The sequence below is a fragment of the Elephantulus edwardii genome, unplaced genomic scaffold (genome assembly GCF_000299155.1).
Source record: "Elephantulus edwardii isolate Elephantulus edwardi_28Jun2011 unplaced genomic scaffold, EleEdw1.0 scaffold00107, whole genome shotgun sequence".
Taxonomy (NCBI): domain Eukaryota; kingdom Metazoa; phylum Chordata; class Mammalia; order Macroscelidea; family Macroscelididae; genus Elephantulus; species Elephantulus edwardii.
In genome coordinates this window covers 8,960,998-8,979,586 of record NW_006399857.1, presented here as the reverse complement: position 1 = coordinate 8,979,586, position 18,589 = coordinate 8,960,998, and the positions used below count along the sequence as shown (strand labels likewise).

Below are 18,589 nucleotides of genomic sequence, written 5' to 3'. Positions count from 1 at the left end.
GATGTTCTTTGAAATGAAAAATAAAGAAATTTTTAAAAGTCTGGTGTTATTTCTCAGTTGTTTCGAGAATGTGGCCAAAGATTTATACCTTGGGTATACAGTAAGACTGGGAAAAGAAGACCTGGGCTTCATACTTTGAAAGGACGAGGAAGTAAATCACTACCTAGTAAAATAAACCACTAGTCAAGAGTAGGATCACCTATACTGTCATATACAGGTACAGAACTTTAAGGATTTGAGAATCATAAATTCAAATTTATATATTTAATTTAGCAATTCCCTAGCTTTACTTGTTAATGATAAATATCTAGATGAGGCACGTGATATGTAGGCTTCCTTTTGAACTATAACTCTGGAGCTACAAACGTTATAAAAAACCCCAAACCAAATGGTATTGACTGAGTCCAACTTATAATCACATTACAAATCAGTATAGAACATTAATATAATGTGTCCAAGGTTGTAAATCTCTACGGAATTCACAATTTTTACCCCATGGTGGAACGAGTAGGTTTGAATCAGTGACTTTTCAGTTTTCAGCCCATTATTTAACCATGACTGTGCCACCAGAACTTCTTTTTGTTGGATCTATTTTATATGGTATTTCCTGAAATTTTTCAGTGCTGAACAGTTCTTTTTCACATAATGACTCCGCATATTCTTTCCATCTTTTTTTGATGCTTTCTGGATCATTTAGTATCCTGCCCATAGCAACACTCAGTATTGCAATTCAAGGCTTGAATTTGTTTTTCTGTTCTTTCTGTTTGAGAAATGCCAAGCCATTTCCTTCCTTCCTCTGTATTCTCTGCACATTTCATTATGATATTTTGCTTTGTGTTCTCAAGCTACCTTTTGAAATCTTCTGTTCAGCTCTTTTACATTGCTTTTTTTCTATGATGTAACAATTTTTATAGTGTATTCTGATACCCATTTGATTTTCTTCTTTCTCCTCTGTCTTTGTAATGGTATTTTGCTTTCTTCATGCAAGATATGATATAATCATATAGCTCCTCTGACCTTTGATCACTGGTGAGTCATTCCATAATAAAATGCTTATAAAATAATCATAACAGGTATTATAATGTAAATGCAATAAAAACTAAATTATAAATTTTGCATAAACTGTTAAATCTATGATTTGTTTTCTAATAAAATATTAATGACATTTGTAAGAGCACATAATTTTGTTTGTATTGTACAAGATTTTTTTCTTTAAATAGTCTCATATAAAATAAATTGCATTTAGAAAAACACAAAAGTTCTCTGCCTTCGAGGTAGTGGTGAGGGAATCGCCATGAGGCACCACTAACACGACAAAGACCCAGGCTGCAACAGTTCTGTAAAGACCCAGGCTGCAACAGTTCTGCTATGCGTCTCCAAGAATATAAACCTGTATCCCTAAAACAATTAACAATAGTGCAACTAAAATCCAAAATCAATGTCAGCAAAAGTATACGTGTTTCCTTTTTCCAAAAGGGCCCTCTAAAATAGTAAGAGAAGATTTCCACCCTGAAACCTACAGTGTCCCTTTTCAGCAGGAAGCACCTAAGAGAATTTGTCGTTCCCTTTTCCCCTTATGTATCAGGGTGAAATCTCTCTCAAGAAGGAGCAGTAGGGAATGGCAAAAAAAAAAAACATGCTAACAAAGGAAATTAATCAAAATTAGCTTTAACAAGCACCATGGCAATGGAACAATTAAAACAGGTCTTCGAGAATTATTCAACCTAAAAATTTTAATTTGTCTTAAAAGGTTTAGCCTCTCTTGCTAACTATCCTAACGTCGGTATCAGAAAGGCTCTGTCTACTCCTCCCATTGCCCAAAAATCACTCACATGGGTCTATGATTCGGCCCAGTATAATAACTCCAAGGTGGAATGAAGGGACAGCAGAAACCCCATTTTTTATAAACCCTCGTTAACGCTAGAGGCAGAAGCGGGCCATAAAAATTCTTAGCTTAGGGCAAACACCAGTACCCCGGGTAAAGCCGTGTCTGTCCTTGAAAAGTAAGAAATTAACTACTGTCTACGTGACACAGAAGGAGTAAAGGCGGGCAAAGTAGACAGCCCGTCAAAAGTCAACCCAAATGACTAATCCCCAGCCCACCAACCATGATCGCAATCCCCCTGCCCTAACAGGGGCACTCAAAAGAGCTATAAAAGCAAGTGGGAGGGGAAACTAGGGGTTTTTTTCCTTCACCACCTTCCTGAGGAGGGAGAAAGTCTCCACGCATAGAAATAATATAATTAACGCTCTTGAAATATCAAAAATAAATAAATAAATTGTGTTTAACACAAAAGAAACTTTTGAAAGGATTACTGGAAACTTTCTTTTAAGATCATACATGCAATTATTCATGTATTTCATAGCTTTAAAAATGTTTTTTTAAAAAAAATGTTCCTGTTATTAGCATCTTGCTTCAAAATTTAGAAAAGAACTCATTTTATGCTACATAATTTATATAATCGAGTTTTTCACAGGATATAGCTACATTAGATATAATGTGTAGATTTTCGTTCCTGACCTAATTCTAATAAGACAAGCAGGATACAAGCAATTTCCATTATTCTTGGCCATAATATCTCTTTCTTGGATCAAAAGCACATATTTCCAAAGCTGTACATTTCCTTAGTGGTTAAGCATTTATTTTACCTGTTACACTGCCAACCCAAGTGGTTCAAATACCAGCTGCTGTGTAGAAGAAAAATTAGTAATCTCCTCCTATATAATTTACAGTCTTTGAAAACCCACTGGAGGGTCAGCTACAAGTTTTTCTGATTCAACAGGAATGAGTAAATGATTTCTGATGCACTGACAATGATTTTGGTTGATGTTTTCTGGTTTAGGATTCCTAGATCTTGATAGTATCTTTACTAATTCTCCTCCTTGGTTGATATTTTGATATCTTTTCAGCAATTTGCCTTCTCTTTCCTTGTAAATCCATAGTCTTTAACCTCTTAGCTTTTTATAGATGTGATGGCCAAAGTCACTCTTGGAACAGACTCTTAGGGCCAAAGGGCTGTCTCTGGTGTTGGAAACAGTTTAACACTCAGATTTTTACCTTTGAATTTTAGAAATTTCTCTTTAGAGAAACTGGAAATTTCCTCCTAAATTAGAAATTTCTTCTTAGTATTTTTTTTTTTTGGTGGCTACTCTATAACCTTTGTGTTACCATGTTTTATTTAATGTGCTCTACAGTAGCTTTCCTAAGTGATTCAATCACTTTGTCAGTATCTAATCTTACGCATGTATTCTTAGCCTCCAATTTTAGTCTTCAGTCTACCAATCTCATTTTCTATTCCAGACTTACAGTTTGATATTGGGATTCAAACATGCCCCGTTCAGGAGTCTATCAAATGGAATCAAGTCAGAATAATACATAACCATATGAAGCAAAAGCAAATGATGCTAGAATAAACTTTATAAGCACACCTAAATTTTACTAAATGAAGCCCTGATGGTGTAGTGTTGAGCTGCTAACCAAAAGCACCGTAGTTTGAAACTGCCAGTCACTTAATGGGAAAAAAGATAAATCAGGCGGCTCTCATTACTATTTACTCTGTATTACTATTACAGAGAAATGATGGGAGCTGTTTATGAGAAAGTATTGGATTGATGGTTGTGAGTTTTGCTTTAATACTGGTAATATGAAAAGAAAGAGTGATTTCTTTGAATCATATAGAAGAATAAGAGTTGAATGTCTAATAGATTTACATTCAAGAAGGACATCCAGCTGGCTTACGTAGTTAGTATCATTTATAGTTAGCACCCTCAATGTATGCTAAAATTATTTTTATTTTAAAATATAGATCTCACCTTTACTTCCACATGGGCCATCAATACAGCAAAATTGGTTAGGTGGTTACAAGAGCATGTAGTATGTGTCTTATTCGTTGTTAGGAGTCGACAGCCTTGCGTTGACCAATAACCTGTCATTGTGCGCTTGGAATAGCTCCAAAATGAACAATTAGGATTGAAATTTTCCTCTGACTGCTATAGGAAAGAAATCAATAAAAGCAATAACTACTTTATGATCACATAAACTAGGTAGGCATTTTCTTTACGACTAATAGAACTTCTTACTCTGTTCCAATTTTACTTAAGTATCCAACAGTGTTTTTCTATCAAGTGATTCTCATAAATTTTAAAAAAAAATTGCAAAAAATTTACGTTTGCAAACTAAAATGTTTATTCTAAGAAATTAAAATTGTGAAAAGATAGTATTTTAAAACCTTGGTTTAATTTAAAACTCTAATCTGATAGACCCAAAGACTGCCCAGACCTATCTACTTATAAGATCTTCTATAAAGTAGAAGTATTCATTTCCATTTAATATGTTGCTAGCTTTAATTTTAATTATGAAAAACATTTAGAAATTTATGACGGTTTTCCCATAAGTATTTACAAATGTAGAACATTGTCCTCTATAATAACCTCATTTCTGAGGGAAAATAAAAACAACTAGAAAAAAAAAGCAACCTTAACATTTGAACAAATAATGAATGGTTATATGTCAAATAAGAGAAAAATATGTAAAGTGAATTAATAAACTTCATATGATAATGTAAATGGATAATGTGAGTAACTAAAGAGTATGTCATTTCTTACCTTAATGTGCTTAACAGTAAATACCACAGGATCTGCCAAATAAACCTTATTACTGAATTCTTTGTTTATTGCTGCTGTAATTACAGGGGAATTGACGATAACAGAATGATTTGTGGACATAGCCTCAGTTCCCAACTTCATACTGGCATTCTCCGTGGACAAATAAGGACCCAAGTTGTTATATAGGACAAAAGCCACCCTGATTTCTCCTAAAATAAAAGCAAAAGTGAATGAAAGATTGGAAAGAAATTTTGATTAGTCTGTGTACTCAGTGCTGTGATTAGTTTGTAACTATAGCTATATAACAAATATATATTACCAATTTTAAATCAAGCATTAATTTCAACCAAAAGATCAAGTTACTTGTGAGGAAAACCAGCAGTATGATATTGAAACTATTATATCTCTATCTCTAACACCTCTATCTCTATCTCTCTATATCTATTTCTCTCTCTCTCTCTAATCTATATCTATATCTATATCTATATCTATATCTATATCATCTGTATCAATATCTATCTATCTATCTATCATCTTCTATCTTTTCAGTGGAGCTTATAGACAAAGAAAGTCTAGGAAGGAGAACCTCTAATAATGACTATAAAAAATGTCCAATTAAAATCTAAATATGATGTGTCATCTAAGGTGCCATTATAGATATATACGTATAAAATCAAAATTATTAAGTCTTCTAATTTGGGTAGTGTCTCTCTGACCTTCTGAAAGGCAAAGGTACTAAAAAAACTGTTATTATTGTTAGGTAGATACGATCTAGAATAGAACATACTAACCATGAGAGAAAAATAATATTGATGACATAAAATTTTACAAACATTAAAAATCTATGTTTAAAAAATAAAGCATTTACAAAATAATACAGCATTTAGATAACTAGTAGGTTGCTTGCTGTAGATAATCTTTAAACCTCAAACCAAAAATATTCCCTTAAGTGTTTTTAAAGCTGAGTAATAGTTTAATCCAACTGTTGAGCATGTTGGGTTTATGTTCTTTTTAATATTGACCAAAATGTGTTAAAATTGACCATGAAAATTTGAAATATTATACAAGAGCCGAAGGCATAGAATGCACCATAACTGGAAAGGATCAAGGCAGAAGAGAAGGGTGATAATGATTGCATAACTCTAAGAATGTGATTAGTGTCACTGAAACTGTTCTCAGTAACAACAAAATAAATATGAGTTGTAAAAAATTATAATGGAAAATCAAACAAGACCCAAAAAGAAAGAAAAAATAAAACAAAATGAAAATTAAAATGGATAGGTAAGTTACACCAGGATACACACACAATTGTTTTCTTGGATACATGAGTAGTTAAAGTACTTCTTCAACAAGAACATAAGAAATAGCAACCTATTAAAATGGCTACATAGTAATATGAAAGATCTCCAATGGAAAATACTTAACATCATCATTCCCTCTCATTGTCATCAAGTCAGACCTGACTTTCCATTGGGTTTCCGAGGCTGAGATTGCCCATCTTTTTTCCCCTCAGAACCACTGGAAAATTGGAAATCATCAGAGAAATGTGGTCTTTGGTTCAGAAACAGAACTCCTTACAGACTGTACCTCCAGAGATCCCTCCATCAATATTGTTGTTGTGCTATGTATTGTCATGCCAGAGCTGACCCATGGACAGCCCTCCAGCAGGCTTTCAGAGGCAGTAAAAAACTCTTGAGGAGATTGCTCATCTTTCTTCTGTGGAGCACTTGGTAAGCTTGATTCACATGCTTTTGGGGTTTCAGCCCAAATCTTTACACATTAGGCCACCAGGGCTCCTTGCATCATTGTTAAGGAAAGGTAATCTTGCTTGGCTCCACAATCAACATACACGGTATCAGCAGCCAGAAAATCAAAAGATTAATTGCATTGGAAAAGTCTGCTGTCAGGAACCTCTCCAGAGTACCGAAGAGCAATGACATCAGTCTGGAGATTAAGGTGCATCTGATCCAGGCCATAGTCTTCACAATTGCTTGCTATGCATGAGAAAGCTGGACAATGACTAGGGATAATAGAAAATTAATGCCTCTGAGCTGTGGTGGTGGAGGATAATACTGAGTATACCATTTCCAGGAAAGAAAAAAAACAGGTTCATCCAGGCAAGGGTGAAGCCTGGCTGCTACTTGGAGTAAAAGATGTTGAGGTTTCATCTGACTACTTTGGTCATGTTGCAAAGAGGGACCAGTCCTTGGAGAGAGACATCATGCTTGGAAGGGTGGAGGTGGAGGGACAGAGAGAGAAAGGGAGACCACTGATGAGATGTATTGATTCTGTAGCTAAGGTAATGAGGGTAGATGTGTCAGAGACAGTAAAGTTTGCATAGGATACAGCAGGTTTCAGGATTATTGTACATGGGGTCGCTGTAAGTCACAAGTGACTCAATGGCACATAACAACAACACTGACAGCAAATAAAAAGAGGTCTATATATATTCTACCTACTGTTGTTACACGTCAAGTATGACTCACAGTGACCCATGAACAAGAGGTCTGAACCCTGTCCTATCCTCTCTTATCCTAGTCATCTCCAACATGCTTTTGAGTGCACTGCTGCAGTCACTGTGTCAATTCATCTGGAGGAGATATTCCACCTTTCCAAGCATAATGTCCTTTTCTAGGTAATAGCCTTTCCTAACAATGTGCCCAAAATATATGTGATGAAGCTTCACCACCCTTGCTTCCAATGAGCCCTCTTGCTCTAGACACATTTCTCAAGACACATTTGTTTGTTCTTTTGGCAGAACATGGGATATTTAGTACTCTTTTCCAACACCACAATTCAAAGGCATCAATTCTTCTGTTCTCCTGATTTATTGTCCAGATTTTAGAGCAAGTAACTGAAAGGACCATGGCCTGTATCAAGTGTACCTTAGTCTTTAAACTAGCACCTTTACTCTCCAGCATTTTTGAGAGGTCCCTCACAGAGAACTTGCCCAATGCAATACATATGTCCTGATTTCCTGGTTGCTGGTACCAAGGATGTTGACTATGGCTCTAAGTAAGATGAAGTTGTTGACAATTTCAATATTTTCTCCATCTAACACAATGTTGCTTAACATGGTGAAGATTTTTGTCTTCTTGATTTTGAGATGTAATCCATACTGAAGGGTGTTGTCTTTGACCTTCTGCAGCAAGTGCTTCAAATCCTCCTCACTTTCAGCAAGCAAGTTTGAGTCATCTGCATAATGCAGGTTTTTGATGAATCTTCCTCCAATCTTGATGCCACAGTCTTCTTCACAGAGTCTAATTTCTCAAATTAAAAAAAAATGCATAAAGACTGAAGAGATATGGGAAAAGAACACAACTCTGACTACACCTTTCTTATTTTAAAATATGCAGTGTTTCCTTGCTCCCACTGGAAAACAACTTCTTGATCTACGTATAGGTTTCCTATGAGTATAATTAAGTGCTCTGAGATTTCCTTTCTTCTCAATTTTATCCATAGTTTGTTATGATCCACACAGTCAAATGCTTTTGCATGGTCAGTTAAACAAAAATAGACATTCTTCTTAAAATAAAAAAAATTGTCATTCTTCTTGTATTTTCTGCTTTCAGCCAGGATCCATTTAATATCAGTAATGATACCCCTAGTGCTGTGACTTTTTCTAAACCCAGCTTACTCTGGTATTTCTCTCTCAATGTACAATTCTTGCCATTTGTGGAAGATCTTCAGAAATATTTTGTTTGCATATGATATTAATATTATTATTAAACAAGTTCCACATTGAATTAGATCATCTTTTGGGAATAGAAGCAAAGATAAACCTCTCCCATAAGTCAGCCAAGCAACTGTCCTCCAAATTTCCTGGCATAGACTGGTAAGCATTTATCAAACCATCAGTGTTAGTAATAAAGTGGAATGATATAGACTGAATAATGACTACTAACAATAAACATTATATTCTAACTTCTGCATCAGTTAAGTGTGGTCCTATTTGAAAATCTGGATTTTCTTTTGTTGTCTTAATAAGGGCCGTAGATTTTGGTGAGTATTAAACCGAATCATTTCTAAAAATTTTTTTAAATACAACACTAACAAAGGACATGACAGAATACACATAGGAGGATGACAAACATCAAGGAATATAAGGAACACTGCCTAATTCTTGAAGTTTGAGACAAAAGAGTACTACTTTCCTTTAGATTTAGACTTCTGGTCTATGAAACTGTGAGAAAGTAAACTTCTGTTTTTTAAAGCCAAATCTTTTGAGATGTGTTCTCAATCCCTGGTAGTATGGAACAACTGGCACCCTTATTCATTTTTACTAAGAGTTCAACCATTTGGAGAACTTTTTGGCAGTTTCTAATATACTGAAACACACATATATCCATCAATTTAGAATTTGTGTAATATACATCCACCAAAAGATTCACACAAGAATGTCCATAGCATCTGTCTGAAAGAGACTCAAATGTTTCAACTTCTTTCAATCTGAGAATTATGGTACATTCATATATTAAGATAGAATATGTGAAACAAATTACTGAGATGGAAAATCATGAATGAATCTCAGAAATATTCTGCTGAGTTTAAGACGCCCAACAGAAAATCAGCTGTTGATCTCATTATATGAATTCTAAGAAGCTGCAACGTAAGTCCATCAAGACGAGAAAGAGATTTGCAAAGTAAAAGCAGCAAAGACATCTGCAGAAAGATGTTGAGTAAGAAAACATATGCAATTTTAAAATTTCAAGTCATTTCTAGTGCACATTTAACAAGTAAAATCTGTGAACTCTTTCAAGGGATAAAAGATCTGCACTTGTGATTTTATTTATTTGCATGATATTCAAGTATTGAACAATTTATTACAATTGAAAAGTAAAGAATCAATATCCAAATCTAGCTGTGAATTTTGTAGAACAAGTATCTTTGTAATATTGGTGGTGTGGTGGATAAGACACTAGATGAAATGTAGAGGGAAAAAGAGAATAGAGGAATAGAGAAAAGAAAGGATAATGCCTGGATAGTGGACCTAAAATTCCAAGTAAAGAACCAATGAATTGATGGGACAGTCAATTCCATGAAGCTCTGGCACTGTAGTTTATATGAAGTTGCGGTGCTATAAGCCATGTTTATCTAGTAGGTCAAATCTATCAAATGGCTTCAATGTAGGGGAAGGAAGTCTTCTTTTATGATTTAAAATCAAAGAAATTCACTGGAGGGCCACTATAACTCAGTATCTACTTCAGAGTTGTGAATTTTCAGTTTAAAAGTAAACTCTCTAGAAGTAAAGAGAGGCTCCCAGAGACTCTGCCATGCATGAGCCAGCATCCACAATATCAGACCCACAGAATAAGCTCTCTTCCTATTGCATGGAACAGCAATCTCCACGTAGTGTGCAGAAGAATCTGTTTTACACAGGGTGGCAAGAGATGGGAAAGAAAGAGCAGGCCGCTGCTCAAAAGGCTGTGACCATGGAGGCGTTAAGGGAGAATGGACAGCTCCTGATCCTGAATTTAGTGGTGCTCAGTCAGAGGTTGCAGGCCGGTCTGAAGGCATGCAGGTGCCCTCTGTGCCTATTCCCCAGTTTGCTACTGAAGGCTAAAGCACTCAGCCTGCAGCTGAAGATTGTACTCTAGACCCTACTGCTCAGCGCACTGAATGGGTTAGAACAACCAAAGACTAGTCTAAAATTGTGTCTTCAGTCTAAGGTTGATGGAAAAGAAACAGTATGTTTCTTTTTTTTTTTTTTAAAGTGAACTCTAACCTACCATTGCGACCATTTTGTTTTAAAGTATTTGCAGAAAGTTGGATAGTGCTTCCATGGACTGTGTTTTCTGGAAATTTTAGGTCTTCTAGGTTTCCTTCTGTGCTCAGCCTTGCAACTTCCAATTCTGTTAAAAGAAGAGATGGCCATTAAGAAACATGCCAAAACCATAATAATTCCTTGAGTAGCTGAATTATTTCTGACATTAAAACATGCAAATTAATGTCCTATTAACCATGCTTTGTAGGATTTCAGTCTCCTTTTTAAAGCAATAAATATTTTAATATTTTTAACAAAGTAAGGGAATAAAATTGTTAAATAATATAAAGTTATTAAATTATTATTAAAGTTATTAAGTTATTATTAAAGGTATTAATGTCCAGGGATTGCAATGGCTAATTACGCATTTGGCTGCTAATCAAAAGGTGAGAAGTCATTTTCAGCTCTGCAGAAGATCCAGCAATCTGCTTCCCTAAATATTTACAACCTAGAAAAACTTAGGATGGTAGTTCTCCTCTGTCATCTATGGCGGTTATCAGTAAAAACTGACTTCATGGCACAGAAGAATAACAAAAGTAATATGAAAATATAAATATAACAATAATAAAAGCATAAAATTTAAGCCAAAATCATTATACTTTATTGTTTGTTTAAAGTAGATTTCCTAAATATTATCTCTTTTACAAATTAAGTAAAAAATCTATTTTATCATGAAGCATTACATTATTATATTAATATTGACCTATCTTTTAATTTGGTAAGTGCAAAACAGCTTTATCAAATCTTCTGAGATAAAATCACCAGCTACATCCCTACATGCAATAAAAATAGATCTATATTCTTTACGAGCCAAATGGCGTAAGAAACAGAAATAGTTTTAGCACCTTTACTTAAGGCACTCTTATTTTACCTGAAATTAGACAGAGATTTTGCATTATAAAACTCAGAACTAATTGCTGTCTAGTTGATTCTGACTTTTAGGTACACTCCACTGAGTTTCTAGGCTATATTTTCTATGAGAGGTGTGAAAGAGCAGATACAACGTGGGAATGGTGGAGTCTGACTTCTGCCCACTTCACAAAGGGGAAATGTTCCCACCAATATCCTAGCAGCAAAAAAGGACAGCTACTTGGTCAGTCACGTCATCCTCCATGCTTTTGCACATACTTTCACCAATCACTGGTTCAGTATGCTTTGCTGACTCACAGACACTACTTACCGTTGTGATACCAAAAATGAAATTTATTAGGGAAATATTTTGGGGAGGGAGAAATGCAAAGAATATCTCACAATGCAAGTCCAGGTTTAGTATAGCATTCCCAAGCCAGATTAACAGCAAAACACAATTTCTTAATAAGTTAAAGTCCTGATTTCAGTTCAGCAACACAAATTCAAGAAGCTGCTGGTTTCCTCATTTATCCAGCAAGGTTTGCTTCTGAGCAATTACAAGTCAGCTTATCCTTCAATCATCTGGCAAGAATAGCAAAATCTTTAACTGTGGCTTTATCTCAGGGCTCTTCTGGTTACAGCTTGTCAGTTTCTCCATAGCAATGCCACAGTCTCTCCACCATCATCACCAGGGTCTGACCACCAGGATCTTGCTCTCACCAGGGTGGAAAGCACTTTTTCTTATCCTAGTCCTACAGCTGCTGATGATTCGCAAGAGCATGTATCCGTAGTTAAAGTATCTAGAGACCCCAGGTGGCTACGGTAATTGCTTAAAAAGCCAACTTCTAGCTAACAGAGCAAAAGGAGACAACTCATCTTCCTCTGCTGGAGCAACTGGCAGATTAGAAGTGCCAGCTTCTTGGTTAAAAGCCCAGTAATATTCATTACCATGTAAGCTCCTTAAGCTTTGCATTAGGAGGAAGAATTTTAATTAGTGAAATATACATCCATACATGCATGCATAAACATTTTAAAAAACTAACAAGTGACCAATAACAAATATGAAAAAAACCAAACCAAAACAAAACAACAACCAACAAAACAGAACCTCATTCTAAGTGATCTCAGGTTAATAGTGTAAATACTGTAATGTCCTAAAGAGGATAATAGACATAAGTATGAAAACTCTTTTGAACCAATAGCGAGTGATGTCTGCCTAATTATACAAAAAATAATTCATCACCACTGAAATAAAGAACCTCTAATTGTATCTGGGGTATCATTGTTATATTTTTCTTTTTCCTTTTTGGCTGTATGAGGGAGCCTAGACGTTTGCATCATGAGGAGCACTTACGGATATTGTCCGTGTTCTCCCTGACAATGTCTGTCTTCAAAAGGTTATCAGCCAGCACAAAAGCACTTTCCTCCACGGTGTCCAGCAACATGGTGGCTGCACGCAGCTGATCACTTGTCGTCAGGTCTCTCCATGCATTCAAAGCTTGTGGCTGGAGGAGGTTGTTAACTGTCTCGACCATTGCCTATGAAAGGATGAACAGAATGACAGAGGTCTCTAGTGAATCCACATAGCTGTCAGAAATCCATGTGTACATGCTGCCCAGCAAGCAAGGATCAGCAGTGAGCATGAGTTCAGTATTGTCCCAGCCTCCCCTGTGACATGCTGCAGCAGAAGCATTCATTATTTTGTCTGGTAAAACCCTAGCTGAGACTGTGCAAGGCAAAAGAAAAACCTGTTTTGTTTTGAAGGACAATAAATACAGTCATACTTGTTTTTGTGACTCAATAGCACAGGCTTCAATGAAGACTCTGAGCACGTAATTAGTTTGTTGAGGAATTGCTGGTAAGTAATTTAAATTAACACTTTTACCACATCACCGATCTAACTTTGTAAAAAATATCTTTCTCCACATTATCATAAAAATGGATGCTGAGCACAAGATTTAGGATGATGATAGACAGGATAATATAAAAATGTGTTGTTGGATGGTGGGGACTTACTAAAGCAAACAAATTTCTTTTTTGCCAGTTAGTAAAATATCTGAATGGAAGCTCTATCAAAGCATTCACACTCCCACGAGTTTGGATATGTTATGTATTGAGAGGAGGTTTCTTCATGCTGTTTATTATTGGAAGGGAAATAAACCAGTGGACTTGGCTCCCTACGACCCACAGGTGTTTTTTTCTTCAAACTATCAGCAGTAGGTACAGTTACACATAGAGATGAAGGACCACATCTCTTAATGCTTCGTGCAACAGAATCATCTCTGTAGTTCAATTTATATATTTCCTGTGGTTTGCTTTATGCTCTAGGTTACAAAGAGCTGTTCTCTCAATAAGGTCGTAAGTTTTCATACACACAGAGAGATTTGAAAATGAGAAAAATATAACACCTACAGTTTGAAAGTGATTGTCCTTGAATGCATTGATCAGGAAATAAGCATCTAATCCAGAAATAAAGATGAATAAATAGGCAGCCAAGACACCATTTCTAGGCAGTACATGTTTTTTTTATTGTATGCCATGGAGTCAGAACTGACCCATAGCTGACCCTCCGGTGGTTTTCAGAGGCAGTAAATAGCATGGGAGAAGACTGTCCATCCTTCTCCTGCAGAGCAACTGATGGGATTTGAACCGTGAGCCTCTGCGTTGGCAGCACAATTCTAGACCACTAAGCCACTGGCACGCCACCAGAGCACCTCCAGGATGCCAGCAGCATGCCACCAGCCCACAAGTGTTTTAAAAGCAGAGGGATTAGGAGTTGGGAGCAGTATCTGACTACATTGGAGTTTTCTCCTGATTTGTGTTTTCATAGTAACCAAGTAACAACTGTAAAAAATTAAGCTTCATAATGAAACACCTTGGCATCCAATTAACACCAGCTTCAAAAACTAATTTGCCTTTTGATAAGAGTTATTTTTTCTTGTTATTTCCCAAGATCTCCCAACTTCTGGCCAAAAACTAACTACTGAACTTTTAGGTATTATAATCCTACTGACGACTGAGCTAGTTTGCAGCATGTAAAGAACTACAAAATTAACCAAAAATCCTTGATGGGTCTAATGCCTGGATGTTTTCACACTGTGTGCTCAGCTTTGCCATTTGTTGTTGGTTTAAAGCATGCCCTCGTTGCCAGACAAAAACATCTCTGGATCACAATGAAATGATCTGCTTTCCAGGAAGTCCTCCAAAGAGAAAATGCCAACAGGATATGCCAGAAAAAAGTGCCAACGAGCGGGGAAGGGGGAAGGAATTTTTTTTAAAAAAAGGTTTATATATTTTCTAAAGCCAAATGAAGAACACAACCTCTTGAGTGCACAGAAAGATGCTTTCTAAAACTAGAAAACCTTTTGGATTCATTGGCTCTTCAAAAAATTTAAATTTAGTTTTAAATTTAAAGGGTGCCTGTCCTTAAGCGGCATTGATATTTTCTTTCCATCTTCCTCTACCTGACTCAATGTCACACGGTTAAGAACAGAGTTTAGACACTGAGTGTCAACAAATCTGACTTCAGCATTAGAGAATCAAAAACAAAGAACTCAAAATTCACTGCTATTAGGTCAGTGCGTACCCATAGCTGACTCTCCTCCTTGATTTCCTCATTCCTCATTCCAAGGCCTGGAATGAGAGGAGAGTGTACATCTGTCTCCTGGAATGGTAGATTCAGACTGACGGAGAGTCAGGGCCTTTGAGTTGGCTGCACAATTCTATGAACTGTATCATCTGAGCTCCCTCCTTGTTAATTCTACACTGATGAATTTACGCACTACTGGAGAGAAAAAAATAGAATCTGTTTTCGAGTTCTGTGTTGTTGTGTGCCATCCAGTCGGAAACAACTCATAGATGATCATCCAGTGGATTTTCAGAGTCAGTAAATTGCACAAGATGGAGCTCTAGCGGCCTACTGGCAAGAAGCTGTCTGCAATCCTGCAGTCACAGAGTTCAAATCCACCAGCTGTTCCGCAGAAGAATGGGCATTCTCTTCCCATGTGATTAACTGCCTCTGAAAACCCTCCACAGGGTTGGTATAGGTCGATTCTAACTTGATGGTACACAGCAACATCAAAAATTGCACAGGAGGAGATTACCCATCATTCTCCTGCTAAACAGCTAATGGATTCGAACCACATGCCTATGAGATTGCACCTCTGCTTCTTAAACCACTAGGTGACCAGAGAATACCCTAGCAAAATTTTGTGCCTTCTGACTGATAATGAATAGATAAAAAAAATATTTTATTGATTTATCTAGTTTTTCCATTCAAAAATTTCCCCATAATTATAAAATGTAAATTTATTTTAACAATTACATAATTCCAAATAAAAATAAGCCTTTAAGAAAACACAAATAAATTCCAAAATTATTAAATTTAAAATAGACTTAAACTACAGCTCCCAGATTTATTTATTCAGCTTAAAAATACTATTTCATTATTTTTGGAGTATAATTGGTCATAAGTAATTAACATAAGGATTTAAGGAGAGTGTTTTAGAGGGCTAAAATCACAGTCTTTAGAATTACTCAGGCTAATTTGTACCTAAATTGTCTTCTTCTCTATGTGACTTGAGTGCTGTTATGTGCCATCAAGTCAGAACTGGCTCATGGCTAACAGTGCAGTGGGTTTTCAGAGCGCCACAGGAGAAGATTCTCCCATCTTTCTCCCAAACAGCAGCAGATAGAGTTGAGACTACTGCTTTGAGTTGACAACACAACTCCTTACTCACTGTTGTTGTTGTTGTTAGGTGCTGTGGAGTCAAGTACTATTCATAGCAATCTTATGTACAAGAGATCTGAACTCTGTTCTATCTTAATCCATCCTCACACTTCCTAACACACAAGAGCCTATTGCAGATGTCACTGTATCAATCCTCCTGGCTGAGGGACTTCTCCTTTGCTGACTCTCCATCCTACCAGAATCATGTCCTTCTCCAAGGAATAGCCCCTTCTAGCAACATGCCTAAAGTATGTGAAATGAAGCTTCATCATTCTTGCTTCCAAAAGAGCACTCTGACAGCATCCTCTCCAGCACATATCTGTTTGTTCTCTTGGCCGTCTATGGGATGTTCAGTGCTCTTCTCCAACACATCAAAGGCATCAGTTCTTCTGTCATCCTTACCCAAATTCTCAAATGCAAAGCAAGTGATCAGAAAGACTATGGCGTGAATCAGATGCACCTTAGTCCTCAAACTGACATCATGACCAGAATTAATCTTTCTGCATGTAGCTCATGTGTAAACTGGATGTGATAATATAACCATATCATAACATTACCTGGTGCATAGTAAGGTCTTTATTTTTTTAAAAAATCCCAGTGTGAGAAGAAAAGAGGTCTTCAATGAATGCAGTGTAAATAATATCTGATAAGGATGTTCAAATTGAAAGGAAATATAGAAGTAACAACTCTTCTGCCATTCATACTTTATCATTAAACATATCGTACAAGTTAATTACTAATGACTATGCTTCCTGGAGTTTGAGGAATATGAGAAAGAGGAAGCATGATGATAAGTTTCTTACTTAAATGGATCCATTTTGTGCTAGTGAGAACACAATTAAGCCAGTCTCAGTAGCTTTATAATTAACAGAAATTATTTAAGCTTTCCAAAGGTTACTGACATGGCTCTGCTGCCAGTTTAATGAAAGCCAATTAAAAAGTCAAAACTGCTCAGTGATAAAAGGACATTTATATTGGGCTTTCTTTATACATCTGCATGACTGACCTATACAAGATGACATCTGGTCCATTTTTTTTCTCAAAGTAGGTATTTGCATTGCTTACATTTCCACATAAACTTCTTTTTAAAAACAGGATGATTTTCATGTTCATTTGGGTAGAAAGAAATGAGCTTAACTATGCTTAGAACACAGGTTCAACTGGAAATGTAAAGTGAATTTAACTCCACTTAGAAAAGGTAATGGATATCAATTTAAAGTTCAATGACTCACCCTAATAAATCTTTCTGCTATGAATTATTTTCTGACCTGATCTTTATACATAAGATTGGAAGAAAATAAGGCTGATCTTGCACTCCTATTACAGAACTTTTTTATTCTCTTCACAATGTGTGAATTACAATGGAAAGAGAAAAATCACATGTATAGACTAAAATAATGCAAAATTTATAAGGAAATTTATTCACCATTGTCCTAGCTAGCATTTCTCAAATCATCCTCATTTTTGGAACTTAAATGCCACATTCAGTTCCTACTGCTTTAATACCTAGTCACATTTTGCTGACATAACTGTATTTTTGCTTGGCTTTCTCACTATGGAGTACTCAAGAAAGAAATGAGGTTCATTTTTTTTTTAATTTTCCCAAGGCAAATTTTAATGTCTTGAGATATTCTGCTTACCCAATAAACACTAATTACAAAAGAAAATCTATCATATTATTAAATCATCAATAACATGCAATACAATCGGAAAATTGGGCCTCTACTCTTTCATTTTTAATATTTCTTACCGTATTTCCTCCACCACAAAGAAAGTCTTCTGGTATGATAAATTGCTCTGATATAAGCATGGCTTGCAAGGAACTGAATGAAAGTAAACCCACTGACTTTAGATTTATTCCAACTCATAATGAATCTAACAGGACAGAGAGGAACAGCCCCACAGTATTTTCAAGGCTATAAATCTTTCAGGAAAGCAGACTGATTCATATTTCTCTTACAGAGCATCTGGTATGTTTGAATGTCTGACATTTCATTTACCAATTCCAGTTCACCACTAGATATCTTTAGCATGAAGTAAGGCAAGTAAAATTAGAAGACATGACCAAAAAGTTTGTTGTTGTTATGTCCCATTGAGTCAACTAAACTCATCATGATCCTATGAACAACAGCTCTGAAATGTGCCCTATCTTAGGCCAACCTGACTGTCTCTGACACTCTTGATTGCATTGCCACAGTCACTATGTCAATCCATCTCATCTAGCCCACACCCGCACTGATCTTTTACCCTTCCAATCATGATGTCCTTCTCTAAGGACTACTCCCTCCTGGCAACATGATCACAGTATGTGAGACGGAGTTTCAAAATCCTTGCCTCCAAGAAGAAATCTGGTTTCACCATCTCTAGAACAGACTGGTTCTTCTCTTAGAAGTGCATGGCATGTTAAGAACTCTTCACCAAAAACCACAACTAAAAGGCACTGATTCTTCTTCTGTCATCCTTGGTCACTGTCAAGCTCACAGAGGCAGAACAAGTAATTGAGAAGTGCTTGACAGGCACACCTTAGTCTCTAGATGGACATCATTGTACTTTAGCACTCTAGAGATGTCTTAACAGCAAGCTTTCACAATTCAACTTGTCTTTTGATTTCCTGACTGTCAGTTATGAGGGTGTTGATTGTG

General features: G+C 36.1%; 1 protein-coding gene across 1 annotated transcript in view; it reads right to left on the bottom strand.

Annotated features, from left to right (window-relative positions):
• LOC102863523 (latrophilin-3-like) overlaps positions 1-18,589 on the bottom strand; it is an 807,096-nt gene that overhangs the window by 186,715 nt on the left and 601,792 nt on the right. Inside the window, exons 12-15 of the mRNA XM_006891975.1 lie at positions 12,573-12,756; positions 10,335-10,457; positions 4,606-4,814; positions 3,814-3,990 (exon numbers count right to left, since the gene is read on the bottom strand). Coding sequence (XP_006892037.1) covers positions 3,814-3,990; positions 4,606-4,814; positions 10,335-10,457; positions 12,573-12,756 — 693 coding nt within the window. The remainder of the gene's footprint in view (positions 1-3,813; positions 3,991-4,605; positions 4,815-10,334; positions 10,458-12,572; positions 12,757-18,589) is intronic.